The sequence below is a fragment of the Camelina sativa genome, chromosome 17 (genome assembly GCF_000633955.1).
Source record: "Camelina sativa cultivar DH55 chromosome 17, Cs, whole genome shotgun sequence".
Classification (NCBI taxonomy): domain Eukaryota; kingdom Viridiplantae; phylum Streptophyta; class Magnoliopsida; order Brassicales; family Brassicaceae; genus Camelina; species Camelina sativa.
In genome coordinates, this window is record NC_025701.1 from 32,411,078 (window position 1) to 32,433,311 (window position 22,234).

General features: G+C 32.1%; 3 protein-coding genes across 3 annotated transcripts; all 3 read right to left on the reverse strand.

Moving 5' to 3' along the window:
- On the reverse strand, positions 835-2,336 carry LOC104758629 (stem-specific protein TSJT1-like). The gene is made up of 4 exons (XM_010481521.1): positions 2,053-2,336; positions 1,457-1,700; positions 1,251-1,371; positions 835-1,171 (listed from the first exon to the last, which is right to left on the reverse strand). The coding sequence occupies exons 1-4, from the start codon at positions 2,256-2,258 to the stop codon at positions 981-983; spliced, it is 762 nt and encodes a 253-aa protein (XP_010479823.1). The 5' UTR covers positions 2,259-2,336; the 3' UTR covers positions 835-980.
- Positions 14,412-14,986, reverse strand: LOC109130008. Its single transcript, XM_019239152.1, has 2 exons — positions 14,635-14,986; positions 14,412-14,562 (listed from the first exon to the last, which is right to left on the reverse strand). Exons 1-2 carry the CDS (start codon positions 14,950-14,952, stop codon positions 14,485-14,487), a joined length of 396 nt encoding a protein of 131 aa, XP_019094697.1. The 5' UTR covers positions 14,953-14,986; the 3' UTR covers positions 14,412-14,484.
- Positions 15,061-16,420, reverse strand: LOC104760003 (uncharacterized protein At3g43530-like). Its single transcript, XM_019239048.1, has 3 exons — positions 16,318-16,420; positions 15,341-16,087; positions 15,061-15,252 (listed from the first exon to the last, which is right to left on the reverse strand). Exons 1-3 carry the CDS (start codon positions 16,345-16,347, stop codon positions 15,061-15,063), a joined length of 969 nt encoding a protein of 322 aa, XP_019094593.1. The 5' UTR covers positions 16,348-16,420.

Genomic DNA, 22,234 nt, shown 5'->3' on the forward strand with positions numbered 1-22,234 from the left:
ACAGTTGATGAAGAATAATGCTGACAAGCATCGACGTGATGTGGAGTTTGAGGTGGGCTCGTGGGTGTTCTTGAAGCTTCGTCCGTACCGTCAAACCTCTGTTGCTAAACGTTTGTGTCAGAAACTTGCAGCCAAGTTTTATGGACCCTATCAGATCATGGAACGCATTGGCAAAGCGGCTTACCGACTGCAGTTACCTGACTCGTCTAAGATTCACCCTGTTTTTCATGTCTCGCAATTGAAGCAGGTGTTGGGCGTTCATCACCAGGTTCTCCCGCTCCCTCAATCTTTTTCAGAAGCGGATGAAGTGGTGATTGAGCCAGAGAGTCTCTTGGAGTATTCTGCTGCAGGCGATTTGGAGGTGTTGGTAAAATGGACTTCATTGCCTGATCATGAGTCTTCTTGGGAGGTGGTTCGTGACTTGGAGACCCAGTTTCCTTCTTTTGCACTTGAGGACAAGCTGCGTCTCATTGGAGGGGGTATTGATAAGCTCAGAAAGGTGTATGTGAGACGTTCTAAGGTTCGCACGTGTGAAGAGTCTGAAGACGGAGCATGTGAGAAGGATGAGCAAGTTTGAATATTTGGCCGTTAGGCGGTTTGAAGGAATAAGAAGATATTTTTAGCTCTAAAAATATCTAGGTTTGAATTTCAAATTAGTATATAAACAATCTCTCATTGTTTAGAGAGTTATGTTGATTCTTGTATAAGATCTCGTGTGTGAGATTCTGGAATTGAACTAGTGATGTGCTAGTGTTCGTTCCTCTTGTAATCCTCATTCGTATTATCAATAAAGAGATCGGAGTTTTCTTCTTAACACAACTCCATTGTATCATCACTAGTAACTAATGAAAGTGTTTATTGTTGTTTGCATTGTCGAAGGTAATTTACAAAAAAAAAACAGAACAGAACATGGCATTCAAAAGAACACAAACTATATTTAAGGTTTCCTCAATCAGTCTTCTTATTCGTCTTTCCTAGCATTAACGCGAATTCGCTAGAGCCCAATTAGCTTCACTTCCTCTTCTTGGAATGCTACTGATCTTTGAACAAGCATCGACTTTAAAGTTAGCTCCACATATAACTCCTTCACTATCAATCCTCGGCATTGCCTTCATCTTATTCTTCGGATGCTCAAAACTCATCAAACCAGTCTCACTATGAAACATGCAACCTGAAACAACATTACACAAAACACATTAACCCTAATTTCCACATTGACATTGTACTCAAAACTGAACATGTTTACTTACCAGTTGGAAAAGGCGCAAACGATTTCGCACAACTTTGCTTAATGATCTTAAGATCATCAGACATAACAACAGATCCATCTGCAGCTATACCCCAATACAAACTCTCTAGTCCATCAGATCCCTAAAACAAATACAAAAACATTGTCAAATAAAACTCTCATAAAAATGTAAAGATTTTGGTTTAAAGTATCAGTTCTTTTTATTACCAGAGATGCAAAAACAGAGGAGGTTTGAGTATCATAGACGACAAAAGCAAAGCTTCCTTCAAGACCTCTGAGAACTTGATCAGCTGGATAAGGACCACGATCACGAAGTGTTCGATAAGCTTCGATCACAAACATAGCTTCGTTTGAAGTTTTTCCAGATAAACCGTAATGCTTGTTCAAATCGCAGAGATTGTTCAATGTTCCAAGAAACACACAGTAGATTCCATCGATTCCACAGAACACCCTGAAACAATCGTCAAAAAAAAAAAAAGATTAAAGATTTGATTTTTACGTTAAGAAACAAGAAATTGATTTTTACTGTAAGAAACAAGATTAAAGATTTGATTTTTACTGTAAGAAACAAGATTAAAGATTTGAATTTTACTGTAAAAAACAAGATTAAAAATATGATTTTTACAGTAAGGAACAAGATTAAAGTTTTACTGTAAAAACAAGATTAAAGATCTGATTTTTACTGTAAGAAACAAGCTTAAAGATATGATTTTTACTGTAAGAAACAAGATTAAAGATTTGATTTTTTTCCGATAAGAAACAAGACTAGAGGGTTGTGTTAGAGAAAATGTGTAATAAATAACCTTTGATGATGAGAGTTTTGGGAACGGACGAAAGCGAGAACGGCGGAATCACCGAAGTTCATTGAGAAAGCTGTGTCGGGGTGGTGAGAGAGGAAGTCAGAGAGAGTTTCTCCGGGAAGTTTAGGGTTTTCGCCGGTGACATTAGACGCCGGACTGTTTAGTTCTTCCGGTGGATGAGCAAACGTTTTGTGAAAAATAGCCAACATTTCTTTTTTTGAACCCTTTTTGTGTGTTTTTTGATAAATGAGAAAATGTGATAGTATGTTTTTTCTTGATGAAGAAGAAGTGTGTCTTTTTATAGTTTGTTTTTGTGGAATTTTGATTTACACGAAAACGTAGAAAAGTGAGAAAATTGACGTGGAGATGACTAAGGTTTTGTTGTTTGGATAAGATCTTGTCTCGCAGATCTCGATGTGCTCTCTCTTATCCAATTTATTTTAGGAAAAAAGATGGCTAGCTATATGAAATATAGGTGAATACATGACCACACATACCAACTATATTATTGTATACTCAACTACACGAAATATATGTATTACATGACCACATGCATGAACTATATGACGTCATGTGTTCAACACTATAGACATATAATCTGGTACACTGATTGATTAATTCCGGTGAAAACCGGTGTTGACTCCGGTGTTGACCAAATTTTTTTCTAAAATTAAAAATAAAAATAAGAAATTATTATATTAAATCATTTATGGTTTGTATTAATTAAAAAATATTATATTCAATATCTAAATATTTTTATATATTTCTTAAATATATCTTAAATGTAAAATAGAAAACCCAAACCTTAAAAAAAATTCTAAAAATTAATTTAACATATTGTAATTGTGTAAAAGAGGGTAAAAATGAAAATGTTCATATGTTAAAAGTAAATATTGTGAATTTTTTTGTTGTTGTTTATATGTTAATTCAATATCTAAAGATATTTTTAATATATTTCCTAAATATATCCTAAATGTAATATAGAGAACCCAAACCTTAAAAAAAATTTCTAAAAAATAATTTAACATATTGTAATTGTGTAAAAGAGAGTAAAAATGAAAATGTTCATATGTTAAAAGTAAATATTGTTAATTTTTTGTTGGTTATATGTTATTTTGAGTTTGTAAATTTTAAAGTAAAGAGTGTCTAAACTTTTTTATAACATTTACCATGCAAAATTTAGAGTAAAGAGTCATATACTCAATCTTTTGCATATTATTTTCTAATGAAAGTAGTTGAATTTGATTTTATTGATTTTGTAGTAATTAAATAATCTGATTATGAGAGATTTATATATATATACATATATATCTTGAAAATAATTATAAATTGTTTTTATATCTTAAAAAATAATTATAAATGATTTTTATTTAACTATTTACTTTAGCTTGAAAAATAAAAAGTAATTAATTATAAGAATGAATATATTAGAGATATATATAAAATATTTGGATATTGAATAGAAAATGTCTTTTAATCATGAAAACCCATAAATAATTTACTATAATAATTTTTTTTTTAATTTAGATTTTTTTAGTGTTGGTCAACGCCGGAGTCAACGTCGGTCTTCGCCGGAGTCAACTGACCGGTGTACTAGATTATATGTCTATGATGTTGACTGCATAACATCATATAGTTCATGCATGTGGTCATGTAATACATATACTTTGTGTAGTTGAGTATACAATACTATACTTGGCATGTGTGACCATGTATTCACCAATACTTCGTGTAGCTGGATATCTTTTTTCCTTTATTTTAGTATACTACTTATTGATAATTATTATGCCCTCTGTTAATGGCCAACAAGAATCAATTAGTTTTCAGAAAACGAATCATTACTTTTTTATAACTTTTCACTCTATTTGCAGGCCATATATATCTTCATATTAAAAGATTGTTCTTAAACCTGAAATGCTAAATGGTTCTCTAAGGCTGAGAACAATCTCATAAATGGGTTTGTTACTCTGGTCACCGTGTCCTAGAGCCCATGAGCTACTTATACCCCACGTGCATATACCTAACGCATCAGTAAAGAGATTGATATATGAAACAGAGAGACTTATGGTTTTAGGCTTGGAAAACAAGTAACGATCCAGGGTTAGTATACTACATAACCATTAGAGCTGCGGCATGTGTATGGCTGTATGCCAGCACAAACACGAAGTATATAAACACCTTTGGTTGTAAAAGCATGAATTAGATGTGGCCTAAGTTCATTTCCGAAAATTTCCATTACCAAGATAGAGGTCGGAACCGTCGCCAAAAGAGTAAACCGATCCATCCTTTGTTACAGCCAAGACATATAGGCTTCAATTCTACACATCTTCTAATTTCCTGCTCATGGCCAAGAGCCCCAAACATATTTGACCCCCAAGAGTATACATTAGACACCTTGATCACCATTGTGAATATCTTCCCGTTGTTACTTGCATTTGCAAAAGATAAACATAAAAAATTAGATCATAACCATATGGTATGTAACAAGCCACGCTCTTTAAAACTATATTGCATCAATTACAGAAATCATCACAAGAAACCTGATATAGTCCAGTATACTAGATAATGTACCAACTATAACATATGAGAGTTATAAATGTGCAATAATTGCATATTGATATATTTTTAACATTAAAAAAAAACGTGAGAGCATTGCTATGACAATAATATGGGTGGTTACGAACAAATATATTTTTATATTAATTTTCAATATATCAGTACTATTAAATAGTGGGCGTTTAATGTGTAATGTAATTTCGTTTTTGTTTATACTTTTACAAATAATAAAGTAAAGCTTATTGAAATATTACATACTAAAAAAGATATGTGAATATGTTGGAAAATAATAAAAAATCGAAAGTATATACATAATGAAGATGGACCTTTTCAATTTTATTCTCTTGTTATATGATGATTGAATTTATATTTAACTAGTATTTGTCCCGTGCGTATAAACGAAATAATTATTTGTGATCAAATATATATATATATATATATATATATAAATAATACATACTTATTAATTTGTAAGAAAATAATTCAATTATGAGGGGCACGTATTTGGTTTTGGGCAAAGTTACGCAGCCCAAAAGTAATACACCTTCTTTTCATATTCATAGTACATGATCAATATTTTGTATATGCGAAAAAATTAGCAAATATATAAATATTAAGCATTTAAAAATAGGAAATTTAATCTGAACGTGGAAGTTTAAACATGACAGAATTGTATTAACGTTAGAAAAGCAAAAAAAAAAATGATAAAGAATAACCATAAACACACTTGCTGTTGATCTTGAATTGGCCCTTAACAGGAATCATCGTAAAAGTGTTAGTTAGATAAATGTGGAAAAATAACAATCATCAAATTAATAAGTCGGTAAGTGCAATAAATTTTGTTAATATATTTACATGAATAAAAAATACTGTAGAGGTGAAGGTAGTACCAATATATATGAGCTACCATTATTTAATTTTGTTTTTGTATCCAGTTCCCCTCCTTATCAACAACTATCCTTGCGCTACTCCAATAACTAATAGAAGTTCAAGAGAAAATTTATGAATACAAACAAAAGTTTAAATATTTACCTGTCTGAGAATTATAACTGTAGTTTAGATGAGTAACCAAAAAGATGAATGGAGAGAAGAGGATCACAAAGAAGATGATTACAGAGGAGATATAGTTTAGATGATCGACCAAAAAAAAGATAGAAAAGAGAGGATTATAGATAAAACACTGAATTTTGATTTAAGGAGAAGTGAAATCAGTTATAAAATCGCTTTGAACTTGGAGAATGGAAGAAAAATCAGCAGTTATTTTATTTTTTTTGGCTTTCTTTCTTCTGTTCGACATTTTTTTTTCCATTTGTGTGATAAATGTTTTTTTTTGTTTATAAGAAAAATCTAAAATCTGATGTTGCAAGATTTAATTGGCCAAGTGACTTGTGATTTATAGTATAAAAGACTAGAAAGTAGCACACGCGATGCGTGGGTTATGTATGCATGATTAATTTGAAATAAAGAAAGAAGTTTCTATTCAATTGTATATGAAATGTACAAGTAATTGTTACTATATGTATTGATAATTAATTTTTATAATATTACGGTTTAACTACAATATTTTAATATATGCTTCATAAAAGAGTCATTTTGAAATAGAGAAAAAAGTTGTACACAGTATTGTTGAAAATATTTAAACAATATGTTACTATAATAATATGACCATTGTTTTAGTTACCGCAAAAAAAAAAATCAATTTAATTTGGTGTTTTCGTTTCGTTAAGTAATTAAAATAAATTATATTTACTTACACTTTTATTTTTTTATGGAAAAAACTGATAAGTAGTCTAAAAAGAAAATTGTAAGACCTTACTATATAATTACTTTTATAGATAATTTAATGTATTCTATATATTAATTTTACTTTCATCATCTAAAATAATACTTAACAACAATTTTTTTTTTTTTAATATCTTATCTTGTAATCCATTTTCAATAATATCCTTATATATATACAAAATAACTAAATTATAAACCCTAAACTCCAAATACTAAACATAAAAAACATTACCATACTAAACATTATCTCTCCATCACTCTTGAATTAACTTGCCTCAGCTTTTTATGTTTTGTGAATGATTTCATAAATAAAACATTTAACTTTTATAAATTTTATACTATGGAGTATTGATATACCATTTTTCTATTGCTTGCTTTCTTTACGACTCACTTTACCACTGTATAATTAACTTTCATTTTGCTCGGTCGAAACGTTTGAAGTGCTTTTGATATGCCTCCATCTTCATGGATAGTGATTCTCCACAATCCAGCCTGACCAATATTCTAATATGAAACAAAATCTCTTTCATCCAACAAAATGAAAATGTTGCCACAAATCATATTCCGGCCTTCTTTCTATTTATTATTGAATTTATTTTTTGTCAACATATAATTGACAAGGACCGATTCATAGTCAGTCCCTACTAAGCGGGGTAACACGATTTAGTGAAATCGAATTCCGGTAGGATCGGTCGTAGACGTGGTGTTGTAACCACTTGACTAAAAACACTTTCCATCAATGAAAATTTTTAAAATTATGTGGGACTGTATTAAATAGTTATATTAGACAATACTCCCTCTGTTCCTGAGTAATCCATATTTTATGATTTTCAGACATATTAAAAAAATATATTAAATAATGACTTTACTTGCATTATTTTTTTGTGATTAAAGAATTTCAACCAAGAATATTCACTCTCTTTTTTTTTGAAGTTTACAATTTGTCATTAGTTACTTATTAAAAATATATAGAAAATCTAAAAATTGTTTTTTTTTGTGCAACATTTTTTTTCTCTAGAAAATGAATTAAAAAGGAATGGATGGAGTAGATTTTAGTGAGGAAAATATATTGTGACTATTATAATATTCATAATATTTGGTGGCCTTAAAACATAATATAAATTTGTGGTCTAAGGTTATTTAGTCTACTTGTCCTCCGGAACTGGCAAAGCTCCTTTCTCGATTAGATGTTAAAAAAAACACATAAACCTAAATTAAAGGCGTTTAACTAATGTCTACATATATAAAAATCAAGAGTAAATTTTGATTAAAAAGTAAATAAAGGAATTTAGATTAAAATTTAGTTAATCACTTTTTTTAAGAATCTACTTTGTATCTTGAGAAGACTTTAGCAGAGCCTTTAATATCCATTGATTCCATTCCATGCCTTCTATATAATACAGTTCTGCTAGCTTCACTAAGCTATAAATCTACAAAAATAAAAATAATAAATAATATGTCAAATTGTAATTTGATCGTTAACAAATTTGGTTAATAAAATGGGAAACAAAATTATTTTACAGAATTTACCTTGTCAATGCATCTATGTAACTATTCTACCAAAAATAAAATGTATCTACGTTACTATAAAAGTTGTAAAAGACTTGGCCATGTTTTTCACTCTTCTTTTCATTTGTGAACACATAACACATAAAATAAATATTGATTATGGAGAGAAAGACTCAAAGAGTATATATATATATATATATATTTTGGTTAATTATAAGGACCCCTTGGTAGATATCAAACCTCTGTTTGGATCATCGAGGATTGGAGAAGGGTACCATCATAATCAAGAAATATGACGATCTTTTTTCTTCTTGCAGCGTTGATGATATATGTTATAACATGTCTAGAATTTGAGAGTAAATTTGAGTCCAAGTATTTAAGTAAATGCCTACCTATGGCTATATATACGTACGCTATTTGAATGTTAGATAGATGTTACTCTTAGGTTCAAAATATTTTATTAACAGTTACAAATTTGGGAATTATGGAATTTGGTGTCATAACTTTTGTAACATAAATATTCGCAACAAAAATCTTTTCATTAGACTAAATACATTTCAATGCATGATTATTGAAATTATAACTCTCTTTAATGTATGGTAAAAGCAATTTGTAACCCACTACATGATATTAAATATAAAATTTTAATATATTTTCCATAAAAAAAATAATCAAACTTATTGATTTAATTAATACTATTTTAAATATGTCACTTATAATTTTCTAATGAAATAAATAGATAGAAAATCAAGAAAGTCAAAATATCTGAAAATCTTATTTTATATATGATTTAAACATGACAACAGTTCCGAAATGCTCTTGACAAAATCGATTTTATGTTGATATGTGTATTGATATGAAAGGAAAAGCTATTGTTGTGTAATTTATCATAATTTAGTAGGATTTTAGTGGAAGTGTGGAACTGGCTAACTTTATTGCCTACTCAATTAATGAAAAAAAAATATTATATGATTTTAAAACATGTAAAAACTAAGGATTATAGAATTACATAAAGGCTTAATCATAATGATACTTTCTCATAAACTATTTCATTTCATTAAGAAGAGAAGTATGATTATTATGATACTATTTCATTTCTCATCCAAAATATGGTTTTTATTATGATATTTTCTTTTATTATAAAATAGTGTGTGTATTTCACTTTAAAGGATGAAAAACAAATTAAATAAAATGTAAGAAAAATGTGTAAAGTAGATGTATCAAATATCAGTTATTTATTAGTAAATGTTATAGAATATTACATTTTGTATCATATATATAATATGAGATTTTATTATAAAATAATCTGATTTTTTTTGACAAAAGTACTTAAGATATAATAGTGGATTTAAAAATATATGTTAATTTTACCAACATTAAGAAGAGAAGTATATGATTATTTGGAATTGAAAATGATAGAAATTTGTTTTAAAAGAATAAAATGAAAATAAAGGATGACATATGTCAGTAAAAGAGAATGCCAAATGTCGCAATGTAAGTAAAAGTTAGAAAAAATCTTATTATATTATATAAGATAATCTCCACCAATAGATCTAAATTTTTTGTTATAGCTGTCAAACCTTTTATTTTACACTAGGTTATTAACCCGCGCTATGTGCGGGTATATTTATATCGATTGTTTTTAAGTAGGTATATAATGTCATATATATATATATATGCAACAATAATAATATACTTAAAAAATACTATCACAATATTGAAAACAACCATCAACAATATATGGAACGACTATACGGATAATAACAATGTATGAACTCAATATGATCTCAGTTCATATAGGCGTTTTATATAGTTTGATAAGTATATTAAGTATAATGCTTTATAATGCTTTATTTTTGATTATTTTTAAGTAAATTTTTCTTTAATATACTTAACTATCATTTATGCTTTTTGATTAAGAAAAAAGACTAAAAATCATAATAACAATTAATAAAATATTATTTTTAACATATTGATGTAGATAATATATGAGTAAACGTCTCAAAACTCCCTAAAAAAATTTGACAAATCTCTTATCTCCCTCTCTATTCTTCATACCCTCACTTTTTTTAATAAGAGATGGTGAGACGATTTTAGCCTTCTAATTTCATTGATTTAGATTAAAATTTTTAAATAAAAAAACATATCCAGCTCTCGTTTTCGACCCGATAAACCCACTCGAAACCCACCTGGTTACTCACGTCTCAATCCAGCCGCCGGCGATTCTTCCGTCGTCGGAGCTCCTACTGCTGTCGTTCTTCACCAACTCGAGTTGAATCAAGTTGTTCTTCAAAATGCAGGTGCGTTACTTCTCATTTGAGTAGCTTTTGGTTGAAATTGTTTTTGAATTGTAAATTTAGAAATTCAATTGGATTTAGATCGAAGAAAGCTTAGCACATTGGGTGTTTTACAAAGGTTTATTGGTCGATTGAGCTATCTATTAGATAAGAAAGGGATTTGGCTTTCAATTTCAGTGAATTAACTCGATTAGAACTCGTCTACCATTCAATTCGATTTTGATAGGAGAGAGAAGGTGGTGAAACTGGTATATTTAGTAAAACTAGTAAAACTGGTAGTAGTACTAATTATGATTTTTTTATATTGGTTGGTTTGGCAGGATACAATATGCGAGAACGTCAGCCTACATTTTAAATATGAAGGACGCATGTATAGTATAATGTTCAAGAGGAATATAACATTGTTGATGTTAAAAGCAAGGATACAGAGGAAGCTTGGGTTTGTTGAAAGTAACGTTCAGTTGCAGCTGAGCTACAAGCCACTACTGGTAGAAACATTGGAGCATTGTGAGCTTAATGATGATGAGGATGTTAATGTTTATCTAGACTCCGTTAATTATGAGAAGCGAAGATGTATGTTGTTTGTGAATGTCATCCCTTCTGAGCCTCAGCCTGAGCAAGTTCCCATAGTGCCCATAGTGCCCACAGTGCCCACAGTGCCCATAGGGGACCAAAGTTCTGTTGGTATGAACTATGAAAACCAACATGCGAAGGATGGTGAAATCGGACCTAACGCCATTGTTGTCTACGTAGGCAAAGAAAAGGCTGTAGAGGGTGATTCTAATAAAGAGGGTGAAGCTGAATCACGTGATGAAGGTGATGAATATACTGAGCCACGCCCTGTTGTAGAACCGTGTAAGTATATTGAACCATGGGATGACGGTTTGGATCTGACTAAACTTCAAGAATTTCCAAACAAGAAGGCATTGCAAGATGTGGTGGATAGAGCTTCATTCGCTAACTGTTTTAGTTTTGAAATAGTAAAGTCGGACAAGGTGCGTTATGTGGTCAAATGTCCTAAAGAAGGATGTAACTGGGGTTTACGAGGTGGTAGGATTCGAGGTACAGATATTTTCTCGATTAGAAGGCACAACAAGATGCATACATGCTCTCGGGCTAGTCAAAGTTCAAGCAATAGTAAGAGGCAAGGCACTCCACAATTAGTTGCTTCTCTTTTACATGGTGATTATTCAGGACAAATAGAACTCCACCTTCAAAAATTATCATGGATCTTGTCAAGACAAAATTAGGTGTTGATATATCATATTCCACGGCGTTGAGAGGGAAAAATCAAGCTGTTACTGATTTGAAAGGTAGCCCAGAAGAAAGCTACAAGATGCTGCGATGTTATCTGCACATGTTAGAGAAGGTTAATCATGGTACAAGATCATATGTGCATTGCAATGAGAATAATAAATTCATGTACTTGTTCATAGCTTTGGGAGCTAGCATTGAAGGATTTAAAGTCATGAGGAAAGTTATAACTATGGATGCAACTTTTCTAAAGAACGGATATAAGGGTGTTCTTGTTTTTGCGTCGGCTCAAGATCCTAACCGTCACCATTATCCCTTGGCGTTTGGTGTTCTTGATGGTGAGAATGATGCAAGTTGGAATTGGTTTTTGGAGATGTTGAAAACCGTTGTTGGGGATTCTTCTGAAATAGTATTTATGACTGACAGAAATACAAGTCTCATAAAAGCTATAGCTAATGTGTATCCTCTGGCTCATCATGGTTTTTGTATATGGCATTTATCCCAAAATGTGAAAGGTTATGCTCGTAACGTGAACAAAGACGTTGTTGCATGGAGATTCATGGAGTGTAGTAGGTTTTACACAGTGGCTGAGTTCAACATTGCTTACGCATCTTTTACGACAAGATATCCTTCTGCTGCCAAGTATCTTGAAGAATCTACCCAGAAAGAAAGATGGGCACGATGTGTTTTTCCAGGAGATAGATACAACCTAGACACAAGCAACTGTGTTGAATCGTTGAACAGTGTATTCAAAGATGCAAGGAGGTACTCCTTGATACCCATGCTTGATGCAATACTTAAAAAATTCTCTGAATGGTTTAATGAACATCGAAAAGATGCTGTGTCTGGATCAGTCGCAAATAAATTGGTGCCTTTAGTGGAGAACTACTTACATGATTTATGGGCAACTGCTGAGAAACTAAAGGTGATAGAGCTAAATGGTTTCGAGCTTGAATACAATGTCATTGACAGTGACGGAAAGCCTTATTTGGTGAAGTTGCGATTGAGAAGTTGCAGTTGTAGGTTTTTCGATATACAAAAGTATCCTTGTGTGCATGCATTGGCGTCTTTCATTACATACCAAAAATATGGAGGTAAGGATTTCGAGTTACATGAGTTGTGTTCTAAGTATTATTGGACGGAGCTGTGGGCAATTGCATATTGCAGGACAATTTATTTAGTACCTGATAAGTCTCGATGGGATGTCCTAGATGACGTCCAAGATATGGAGATCATACCTCCGAATCGGAAAATAAGAGGGGGAAGAAAGAAAACAAAAAGGTATGCATCTGCTGGGGAAAAACGACCAAAAACTCGACCTAGGACGCAGAATAAAAGGCGCCGGAGACAAGGACTCCAATGGTTGTTATTTGGAGATAATGTTCATGTTTGATTCACCTCTTCATGTATCAATTGTGTTTGGTTTGATACTTAATGTAAAACTTGGTTTGAAACTTAATTTGAAGTCTATTAATATTTTCTTCTTTCAAAATATGTGTATATGAGAGAGTAGAACTGGCAGAACTAAGATAAAACTGGTAAAATAATAAAATTGGTACTACCTAAAATCAATACATATTGTATAGTATAAATGTTATACATAGGTTTCTACTATAAATGAATAATTTCGAAAATATACCAATTTTAAGTTTATTTATTGAAGAATCTCAACAAGTGTTTCCTTACACTTTTAATGTCACTTTGTAAATAATTACCAAGTAAGCATGAAAAAAGTTATAGAATTATAAGTTTTAACTTATGAAGTTGCAAAAAGCTTGTAATTGTATGTTAGTTAAGTTTAATCAACTGTAAAACTAAAAAAAGTAATGCTAAGGTTTAGTAAAACTAATTAAACTGAGAAACCTCTAAAGTACAACTATTTGCAAGTTTAGTGCAACCGCATTACTCGGTAAAACTGTGTGTGAACACGCAGTGTGAACGCACACATCTTTTACACGTGGCCAGAATTTCGTTTTTTCTTTCTTTTTTGACCACAGCATGAAGTTTTATTTTTTATCTATCTTCACTCCAGCTCATTCTCAGCCATTCATTCATTTTCTTCTTCGAAACCTAAAGTACACCGAGTCTTCTCTTCTCTCATCTTCAAAGTCGAAGATCCTAGATCTATTTCTCTCCTTCTCAAACTATGGAACAATTTGAGGCCGACCAATACTATGCTGATCATAAGAGGGCGAGGAAGTTAGAAGCATGGCGAGAAGCCATAGCCGATGGTGATTTTGGCATGCCTCGAATTTGCCCATGTGGCAAACGAATTGTCAATGAGATCTCTCCAACAGAAACAGAGAAAAAGAGATGGTTTACTTGCGTTAAGTATAAGGTAAATTAAATTTAATCAAATACAATTGAGATACCTGAGTATGATGTCTGTTCGTTGATATATTTTGCAGGATGATGGATTGCAAAGGTGGAAAAATTGGGCTGATGCAATTGAAGAAGAAACCCAAACCTTAAGGAAAAATGTTGATAACCACTGGGAGAGATTGAAGGAATTTGAACCCCATCATACTAATATCTATAATTTGCAGATGGAGTTTAAGGAGAAGAGTGACGAGATTGCCAAACTAAAGGAGGAGTTGGCGTTGCTTACCACTCGATTCGATCTCCTGGATAGGTTGTGTTTCGATTGATATTATCTGAGTCGATCTCATTCTACGTTGGTTTAAAACTTGTTGAATCAGATTCTGTTTCTTATCTTTTCTTTGAATTCTCTTGTTGAATCAGTTTCTTATCTTTCATGTGACTTCTCTTGTTTAATCATGATGTTCTATGTGACTTCTAGGATTATGCCTCCTTGAATTGAATCATGTTCTATATTTTTCTTATATGAATTCTCTAGTTTTTGTTTAGTTTTACGTAGTTTTACCATAAATACGAACAGAAAATCCAAGAAAATAACATAGTTTTACATAGTTTAACTAGTAATACTAGTACCAATCGCAAATCCAACAAAATAACGAAGTTTTACATAGTTTTACTAGTACTACGATGACAAATCAAAGAAAATAACATAGTTTTACTACTTCTTAGACCTTTTCCTCTTCGTCCCTCTCCCTCCTTCTTGCGAAGTACTCGGTTGCTCATCAGCTACAGGCGCCTGACATGAAACCAAATTTTGTTAACACCTTCTAGTATTATCAAGTATTACTATAGTATTACGAAGTATTACCTTTGGTTTCTCTTGCTCTTTCACATATACTTCCAACGGTTCGATCCTTTTTTCAAGCCCATCAATCTTCGCCGAAATGTTATCGAACTGGGTTTTCATATCCTGCTTCATGGTCCTTAGAAGATCCACCAACTCAATAGTATCTTCTCTCGGTTGTTCATTGGCGACTATTTCCTCATTCGCATCGTTTTGTCCTGAACGAGTAGCCACATCGGCTGTGTACATCTCCTCCAAAAGTACAGGTAGTCCTCTACGAAGGCGCCACATCCAATTGGCAACAACGACATCATGGGTATCCTCTTCCTCAGCTTCTTCCATGATTAAATCGAGAAGAGGAATTTCTTCATCATTATGAGGGATCACACTAGCAATTGCCTGTGTAAACGACCTACTTTAGATACATTACAAACCAATTTATTCAAATGATTAATAATGGCAATTGCTAGGATAACTAACCGTTGTTGTACCAAGTGTATCACCAATATTCTTTAGAGGAAAACCTTTCTGACCGGTCCTCTTAAATTTCCTCCTGCACATCCTAGGACAACTTGCATCCGCCTCAGGAATTTGGTCAACGTAAGTGTTCGCCAAAATTGGAACTGCCTCAAATAGTAAAAACTACACAACAAAAGAAAAAAAACTAAAATCAGCTTCACTTATAAGAAATATCAACAATGAGAAAACTTCAAATTTTAAACTAACTAACCTCCAATGGAATACAGAAACCTGGAACAGGCCATAACGCATTCTCTTTAACCACGACCCCATTAAAATGACTCATTGTATGGGAAATCTCTTCTAGCATGTTCTCGAATGATAATCTCCCCCAAGGAAAAGACACACAAAAACCTAGATCATTCACTGCGCTTACAACAAAATCATCGATACCCATTGCATCTCTCCCCGAGTCTTTTGTATAGCCTGCAATGATGCTTCCTAAAAAGTAGAGAACCGCCATCTTCAACCTATCACGAGTACGATCTGGTTGCATTACCAATAGGTGTCTCCTCACATCTTCAAGTGTAATCTTTTTTTTTCGTAAAAAATATTTCCTTCGAAACACGGTACCGCCGGCTTCCTTGTAATCAAGTGGATAGCACCGACAATCTAATCCAGACATCAAAGCATGTTCTCTCAGACCATACCGGATTGGAACACCATTCACAACAAACCATGCTTCCTTCTTTTTTTCGATTTTAGCCGTTCGAAGTAAGAGCATCCACATTCCCATAAGCTTGTGGTTTGGTTCCCTTGGCATGTGAAAAATGTGCTTGAATTGTGGATGATTCTCAAACCAATCCCTCTCAGAACTAGTTAGTGGATGCTCTAATTTATCCAGCGTTTTCAAAGTTTCAAAAATATGACACCTAGTCGATAGCTTGATTTTCTTGTTGTACTGGCTAGGCTCGAAGTGCATTCCTAAAGGTTTCATCGCTTCTGTTTCCTCCGATTCCTGCAACAATATCAGTTTTATATGAGTTATACCAATTATACAACAACTAGTTCTACCAGTTCTACTAGTTCTACACCACCTAGTTGTACCAGTTCTACTAGTTCTACACCCAATAGTTGCACAAGTTCTACTAGTTCTACACCAATAGTTGCACCAGTTCTACTTGATCAATTTCAAATTCCAATGAGTTTTCAAATTCCGAACGAATGACACAGACTTGTTGTACTTACACTTGCATCGTTGTCCTCCTCGTGCTCCATCTCACTTTCGCTTGTACTCCTTCTCGAGTTACCTGCCGAGTTCGAACTTCCCTCCTTATCTTCTTCTTCTTCTTCTTCTCCTTCATCGTCTTTTTCTTCCGATTCTTCTCCTTCATCGTTTTCTTCTTCCCCTTCATCGTCTTTTTCTTCCCCTTCTTCACATTCTTCTCCTTCATCGTCTTTTTCTTCCGATTCTTCTCCTTCATCGTTTTCTTCTTCCCCTTCATCGTCTTTTTCTTCCCCTTCTTCACAATCTTCTCCTTCATCGTCTTTTTCTTCCGATTCTTCTCCTTCATCGTTTTCTTCTTCCCCTTCATCGTCTTTTTCTTCCCCTTCTTCACCTTCTTCTCCTTCATCGTTTTCTTCTTCCCCTTCATCGTCTTTTTCTACCCCTTCTTCACATTCTTCTCCTTCATCGTTTTCTTCTTCCACTTCATCTTTTTCTTCTTCCCCTTCATCGTTTCCTTCTTCCCCTTCATCGTTTCCTTCTTCTTCTCCATCGCTTGATTCCACAGAAGTAGATCTCTCGTTATCTCCTCCTTCTTCATCATCTTCTTCTCCATTACTTGATTCCGGAGTAGCGGATTTTGCTTTCTCTACTTCGTTCGCATTTTCTCTTCCGACCACCGGATTGGGTTCCTCCAAAACTCGACTTTCACTTTCTTCCGCCACCGTACTCAAAGCTCTCTCTCCTCCTACTGTCGCCGGACTCAAACCCGACACACCTACTTCCGGCGAATCGGATTTTGCTTTCGAACCACCATCTCCTTCTGAGATCTTCTTCTCTTTCAAACGCTCACTCCTCCTCACAGGCCCCCCCTTGTTTTCACCATCTTCTTACTCTATTTTTGGTTGATTGAATGAAAACGAGAAAACCCTAGTTCTACAGTTTTACCCAAATCGATTCGAATTTCCCGAAGAAAGAGAAGAGTGACGAGAGAGAGAGCAGTTTTAATTTACAGTTTTTTTTATAAAAAAAACCGATCTTAGATCCGATTCAGTTTTTTGGGTGGATACTACCAAGGTATTTTTTGTAAATATCTAAGTTTTCTATGGACAATAGTGTAAAACAACACATTCTCGATTTAAAAAAAAATCAAAAACAAATGCCAAAAAAAAGAGGGACTTTTGAGATTGTCAGAAATGTTTTAGGGAGTTCTGAGACGAAAACTCGATAATATATACTTTTAACACATGACAAAAGTAATAGTTTTAGTCTCTGAATTATTATTAAGGCAACTATTTTATTTCAAACACATTATTCAGAAAACTATAATGTAAATCAAAATATATATTTATTAATTAAAATATATAAACTTCTATATATTAAAACAAACATCATAACAATATATCAATATGCACTTTTCACATATCAACTAAGTAATTAAGGAGAAGGTCACAATATTGTTCCATGACACCTAGAACACAAAAATATAATACATAAAATTTTGAAGCAGTCCACTTAATACAATTGTATTACACAAAGATGGTCTAGAAGTGTGGAGAACGTCACTTCTGGATTTGAGAGGCGAGTTGCATAAAACTTCAGCGAAACTAATTTGAAGATAAATTGTTAACAACGTTATGCTTAAACACTGATTTAATATAAAATTAGTATGTATATTTTAAAAAAGTTGGCACGAAGAAAAAAGAAACAATTGGTAGGTATAATCTTATTGTGAATAAAACACTAAGTAGTTCTAAGAAATAAGAGGCGTTCATGTTTTAGGATTTTACTTTTCTTACAATTTTCAGCAACACACGAAAGAAGAAAATTTATATTTTTGAAAGATACGAATCACCATTATCACAATTAATATTCGTAAATTTTACTAATTTGTAAATATTTTAATATAGAAATTTTACATAATTTCAAAACTGTTAAATATTAAGATGTCTTTTGACTGGTGATTAAAAACTTTTAATATATAAAATTCTGCAAATTTCTAAAAATGTTAATTAGTGACATGTTGAATCCCTATTGGTTGTATTAAAGCTTAGGTGGACAGCCTTAGAAGCTTATAGCTCCTACTTTTATTTAGTATAACTAGGTTTTGAACCCATGCTAAGCGTGGCTTTATTCGATATATTTTGATGAAAATTATATATACTCACTCCGTTTCAAAATATAAGAAATGACCACTTTAAAAAAGTTCAACCAATCATAAATAAAACTGCATAATAAAATATATTAAACTAATCTAAAAGTAGCATAAAAACTTGAAAACATCTTATATTATGTAACATAAAAATCTTCTCTAAAACATCTTATATTATGAAATGCAGGGAGTATGTGATTGATGACAGTAATAAAATATTATCTTATAAAAATAGATTATATTAGTATTAAATAAAAATTTAAATTTCAGATACATAATTTTTAAAACTATAAAAATGAGTTGTGTTATACATTCAGATCAGATCAAATAAATTATGAATTTTACTCGACGTCCAGGCAAGGCGAATCAAACTGGTGACCTCATATATCCTAAACCATTTATTTGACCACCGGAAAAACGAAATAATTTTGTAATCTTGAATTTATCTCGTTTTTCATATTTAATTGATCGCTACCACCTATTTTCGTGTTTTTTATTCAATGTTTTCTTATTTTTCACATTCTTTCTTGTCATTTTCATTGTCAAATTTTATGGTAATTTTCATCGTTACTTTTATCCTGTTCTTCGTTATACTCTTCTTCTTTTTCTTCTTTTTCTTCTTTTTCTTCTTTTTCTTCTTCTTCCTCGTCAACTTTTTCACATTCTTTCACTGAAAAACATTTTTTTAGACTACCATACAACTTGTTAACCCATCAAACTCCAAGACCAAAATCTTTTATTTTCTCATAAAATTTGTGCAATTCATAAAGTCCAGCATCGTCAACATATGCATCCAATTATTGATAATTTTATCCATATACTTATTCGGTTTAAGATCCACATGTATAGAAACTTCTCAAACCAAAATCCTTACTCGCAGAGAAAGTAATATGAACACATGTATAGTTAAAATAATATTTGTGCTTTTCGTCGATCCTTCTTCTTTAAACTCAAATAACATCAACTCAAGATCTTGCGACGTCAATCATTCTTTCTTAGACTTAAAAATAAAATTTTTACTGCAAGAATATCAAATCATATTTCTTTTATTTCTATAAAATTTAATTTTTTTCTTCTAAAAATTCTTAATAATATAGATTACTACTATATTTCTAAAAAAGTTAATTAGTGAAATATCTAATTCTTATTGGTTGTTTTAAATCCTTTATGGACACCTTTAGGAGTTTATAGCTTCAACTTTTTATTAGTATAGATATAATATTTTAAAATTCTATGGAAGTTAAGTAATTGTAATATTTTCAAACATTCTATGAAGTTTAAATATTTTTAATATTTGAACCTTTTAAAAGTTTCAATATTTATCATATTTTAAACTTTTAAAATTTATAAATTATATTTTTTTAGAAACCTTTTATAAGCTAATAAATTTTTAAAATTTAAAGATCATAAGATTTTGAAGTTTTAAAAGGTTTCAAAATATAATATTTGAACCTTTTAAAAGTTTCAATATTTATAATATTTTAAACTATTTAAAAAACTTTTTAAAAGCTAAGAACTTTAAAAAGTTTCAATAATTATAATAATATAAACTTTTAAAAATTTTCAATATTTCAATATTATTTTGAAACTTTTTAAAGTTTTAGTTTGATCAAATAAAAAATCAGATCAAACGAATAAAACTTTTTAACTTGGACGTGTTATAAATCAAGCTTTCCTGCTCATTCGCTGTTGGAAGCATATTAATCTTTATTTATACTGATCTTAACCAATGTCTTAAAGATTTCTAGACGATGTGGGATGTTGTACATACACTACAAGAAAACAAGCCAATAGCGACTACACTATTAGTCATTATTTAGTCGCTAAAAGGAGTGTTACGACCAAATTGCGACTAAAACCTGTAGTCGCTAACTGAGAGTCGCTAAAATTTATAGTCGTAATTTTAGTCGCCAAATGGCGACTACATTACGACAATCTTTTGTAGTCGTAAATCAGTCGTAAATCAGTCGTAATGTAGTCACTAAGTTAGTGACTAGTTTACGACTACATTAAGACTATTTGTATAGTCGTAAATTAGTCACTAAATGTAGTGACTACTTTACGACTACTTTACGATTATGTATTTAAATAATATTACATATAAATATTTATATTTATATTATAAATATTTATTTTGATTTATCTTTAATTTTATATTTGAATTTTGTTTTACAAATTCTCTTTAATTGGATTTACATCTAATTCTTATATTTGAACAATTATAAAAATAACTACAATTAATATTACATAAACAAAACACATCTTAACAAAACACATCTTAAGTATCATCATATTCATTACAACCCAAGTTCAAAAGATTAACAAAAAGAAAGAAACATCATATTCATTACAACCCCAAGTTCAAAAGATAACAAAAAGAAAAAACATTGATCAAGAAAACAACAAGAAAAGCTTCTTCCAATCGTTTCCCAAGTTAGCTTCGTCTGCTTGTATCCTTCTCAAATCTGGAATTGATCCCTGTTATAACACAATACCTTAAGGTTCTGTCAAGTTGAAAAAATGAAGGTACAAAGAAAAAGAAATGATCCCAGATGATTGTATAAGATGAGCTAGAAGTGAAGAGTACCTTAAGCAGATGTTGATGGAGTTGGAGTTGTCTCTTTAGCTGAATGGCTTGCAACAAACTTCTGAAACCGCGGATCACATTCCCTCAGAAAATCTTCCACGATGGAGAATTGGTCAATCTTGCCGTTCTGGGCAGCAATAACTTTGGATTGCGCAGCAAGTTCTGCATCACGCCGCTGCAGTTGAGCAGCCTGTTCTTCATCATGCGCAGCAAGCCGCTCCAGTTGAGCAGCCTGTTCTTCTATCATGCGTTGAGCTTTCTTCAACTGTTCTTCGAGAGCCACAAAGGTAGTTGAGCCACATGCTTGCTTATGCGTTCCATCGACAAGGCAGTCCTTGAGGCTTCCAACTCCATAAGGTGTTCCTCTTGAATCCTTCTCAGTGGACTTGAAAATAAGAGAAAAGTGGAGGTTAGAAGATGACAAATTAAACTCCAAGACTATAAATGTGTATTGGTTTTTTAAAAAAGTTACCTCCAGGAAAATTTCTGTATATTCTTCTGTTGTGAGGTCCCGTGGCCGTGATTCTCCATCTGACACAGCAAAAGACTCTGCCTCGAGCTGAGACAACCTCTCTTGAACAGTCTTCTCATATGTCCCTGCAATCTTTTCTGCCTTCCGATCAACATATGTACCATCAGGCTTTGTATGTGCCTTGATGAAAACCTCACCAAGTCGGACTTCTCTTCCCAATTCCTCAACCTGCAATGTTATAAGAGATTAACTTTAAAAAATAACAGTTAAGTAAGAATAACAGTTAAATAACAGAGTAAATAACACTTAACCATTTCGTCTTGAAGCTGTTGATAAGACTTTGGCCCTGAGAGGTGGACATGAGGACCTAGGCCGTTACGGTCAGACATACGGGCCTGAGAGTAGGTTTTACTCTTTTGTTGTGCTTCTTCAGTGTCCCAGTAATCCTCCATCGTGCTCCAGAGAGTGTCTCCAATCCAGGTTGGTTGAACTCGACTAGTCCTCACATTGCTAACCATGTCTTTGATCCGCTTTTGACAGATTTTCTCAAAATAAGCTTGAACAGTTCCGGTTATCAAAGGATCCCAGGTGTGGGTTTTCTAGAAAAAAGGAGCTATTGTTAGTGAAAAGAAGACATGTAAAGCTATGTGACATAAGGCTTATTGTAAGTGAAAAGAAGACATGTGACATATATCCTTACCGCGAACTCAATGAAGTATCTCTCTTGTT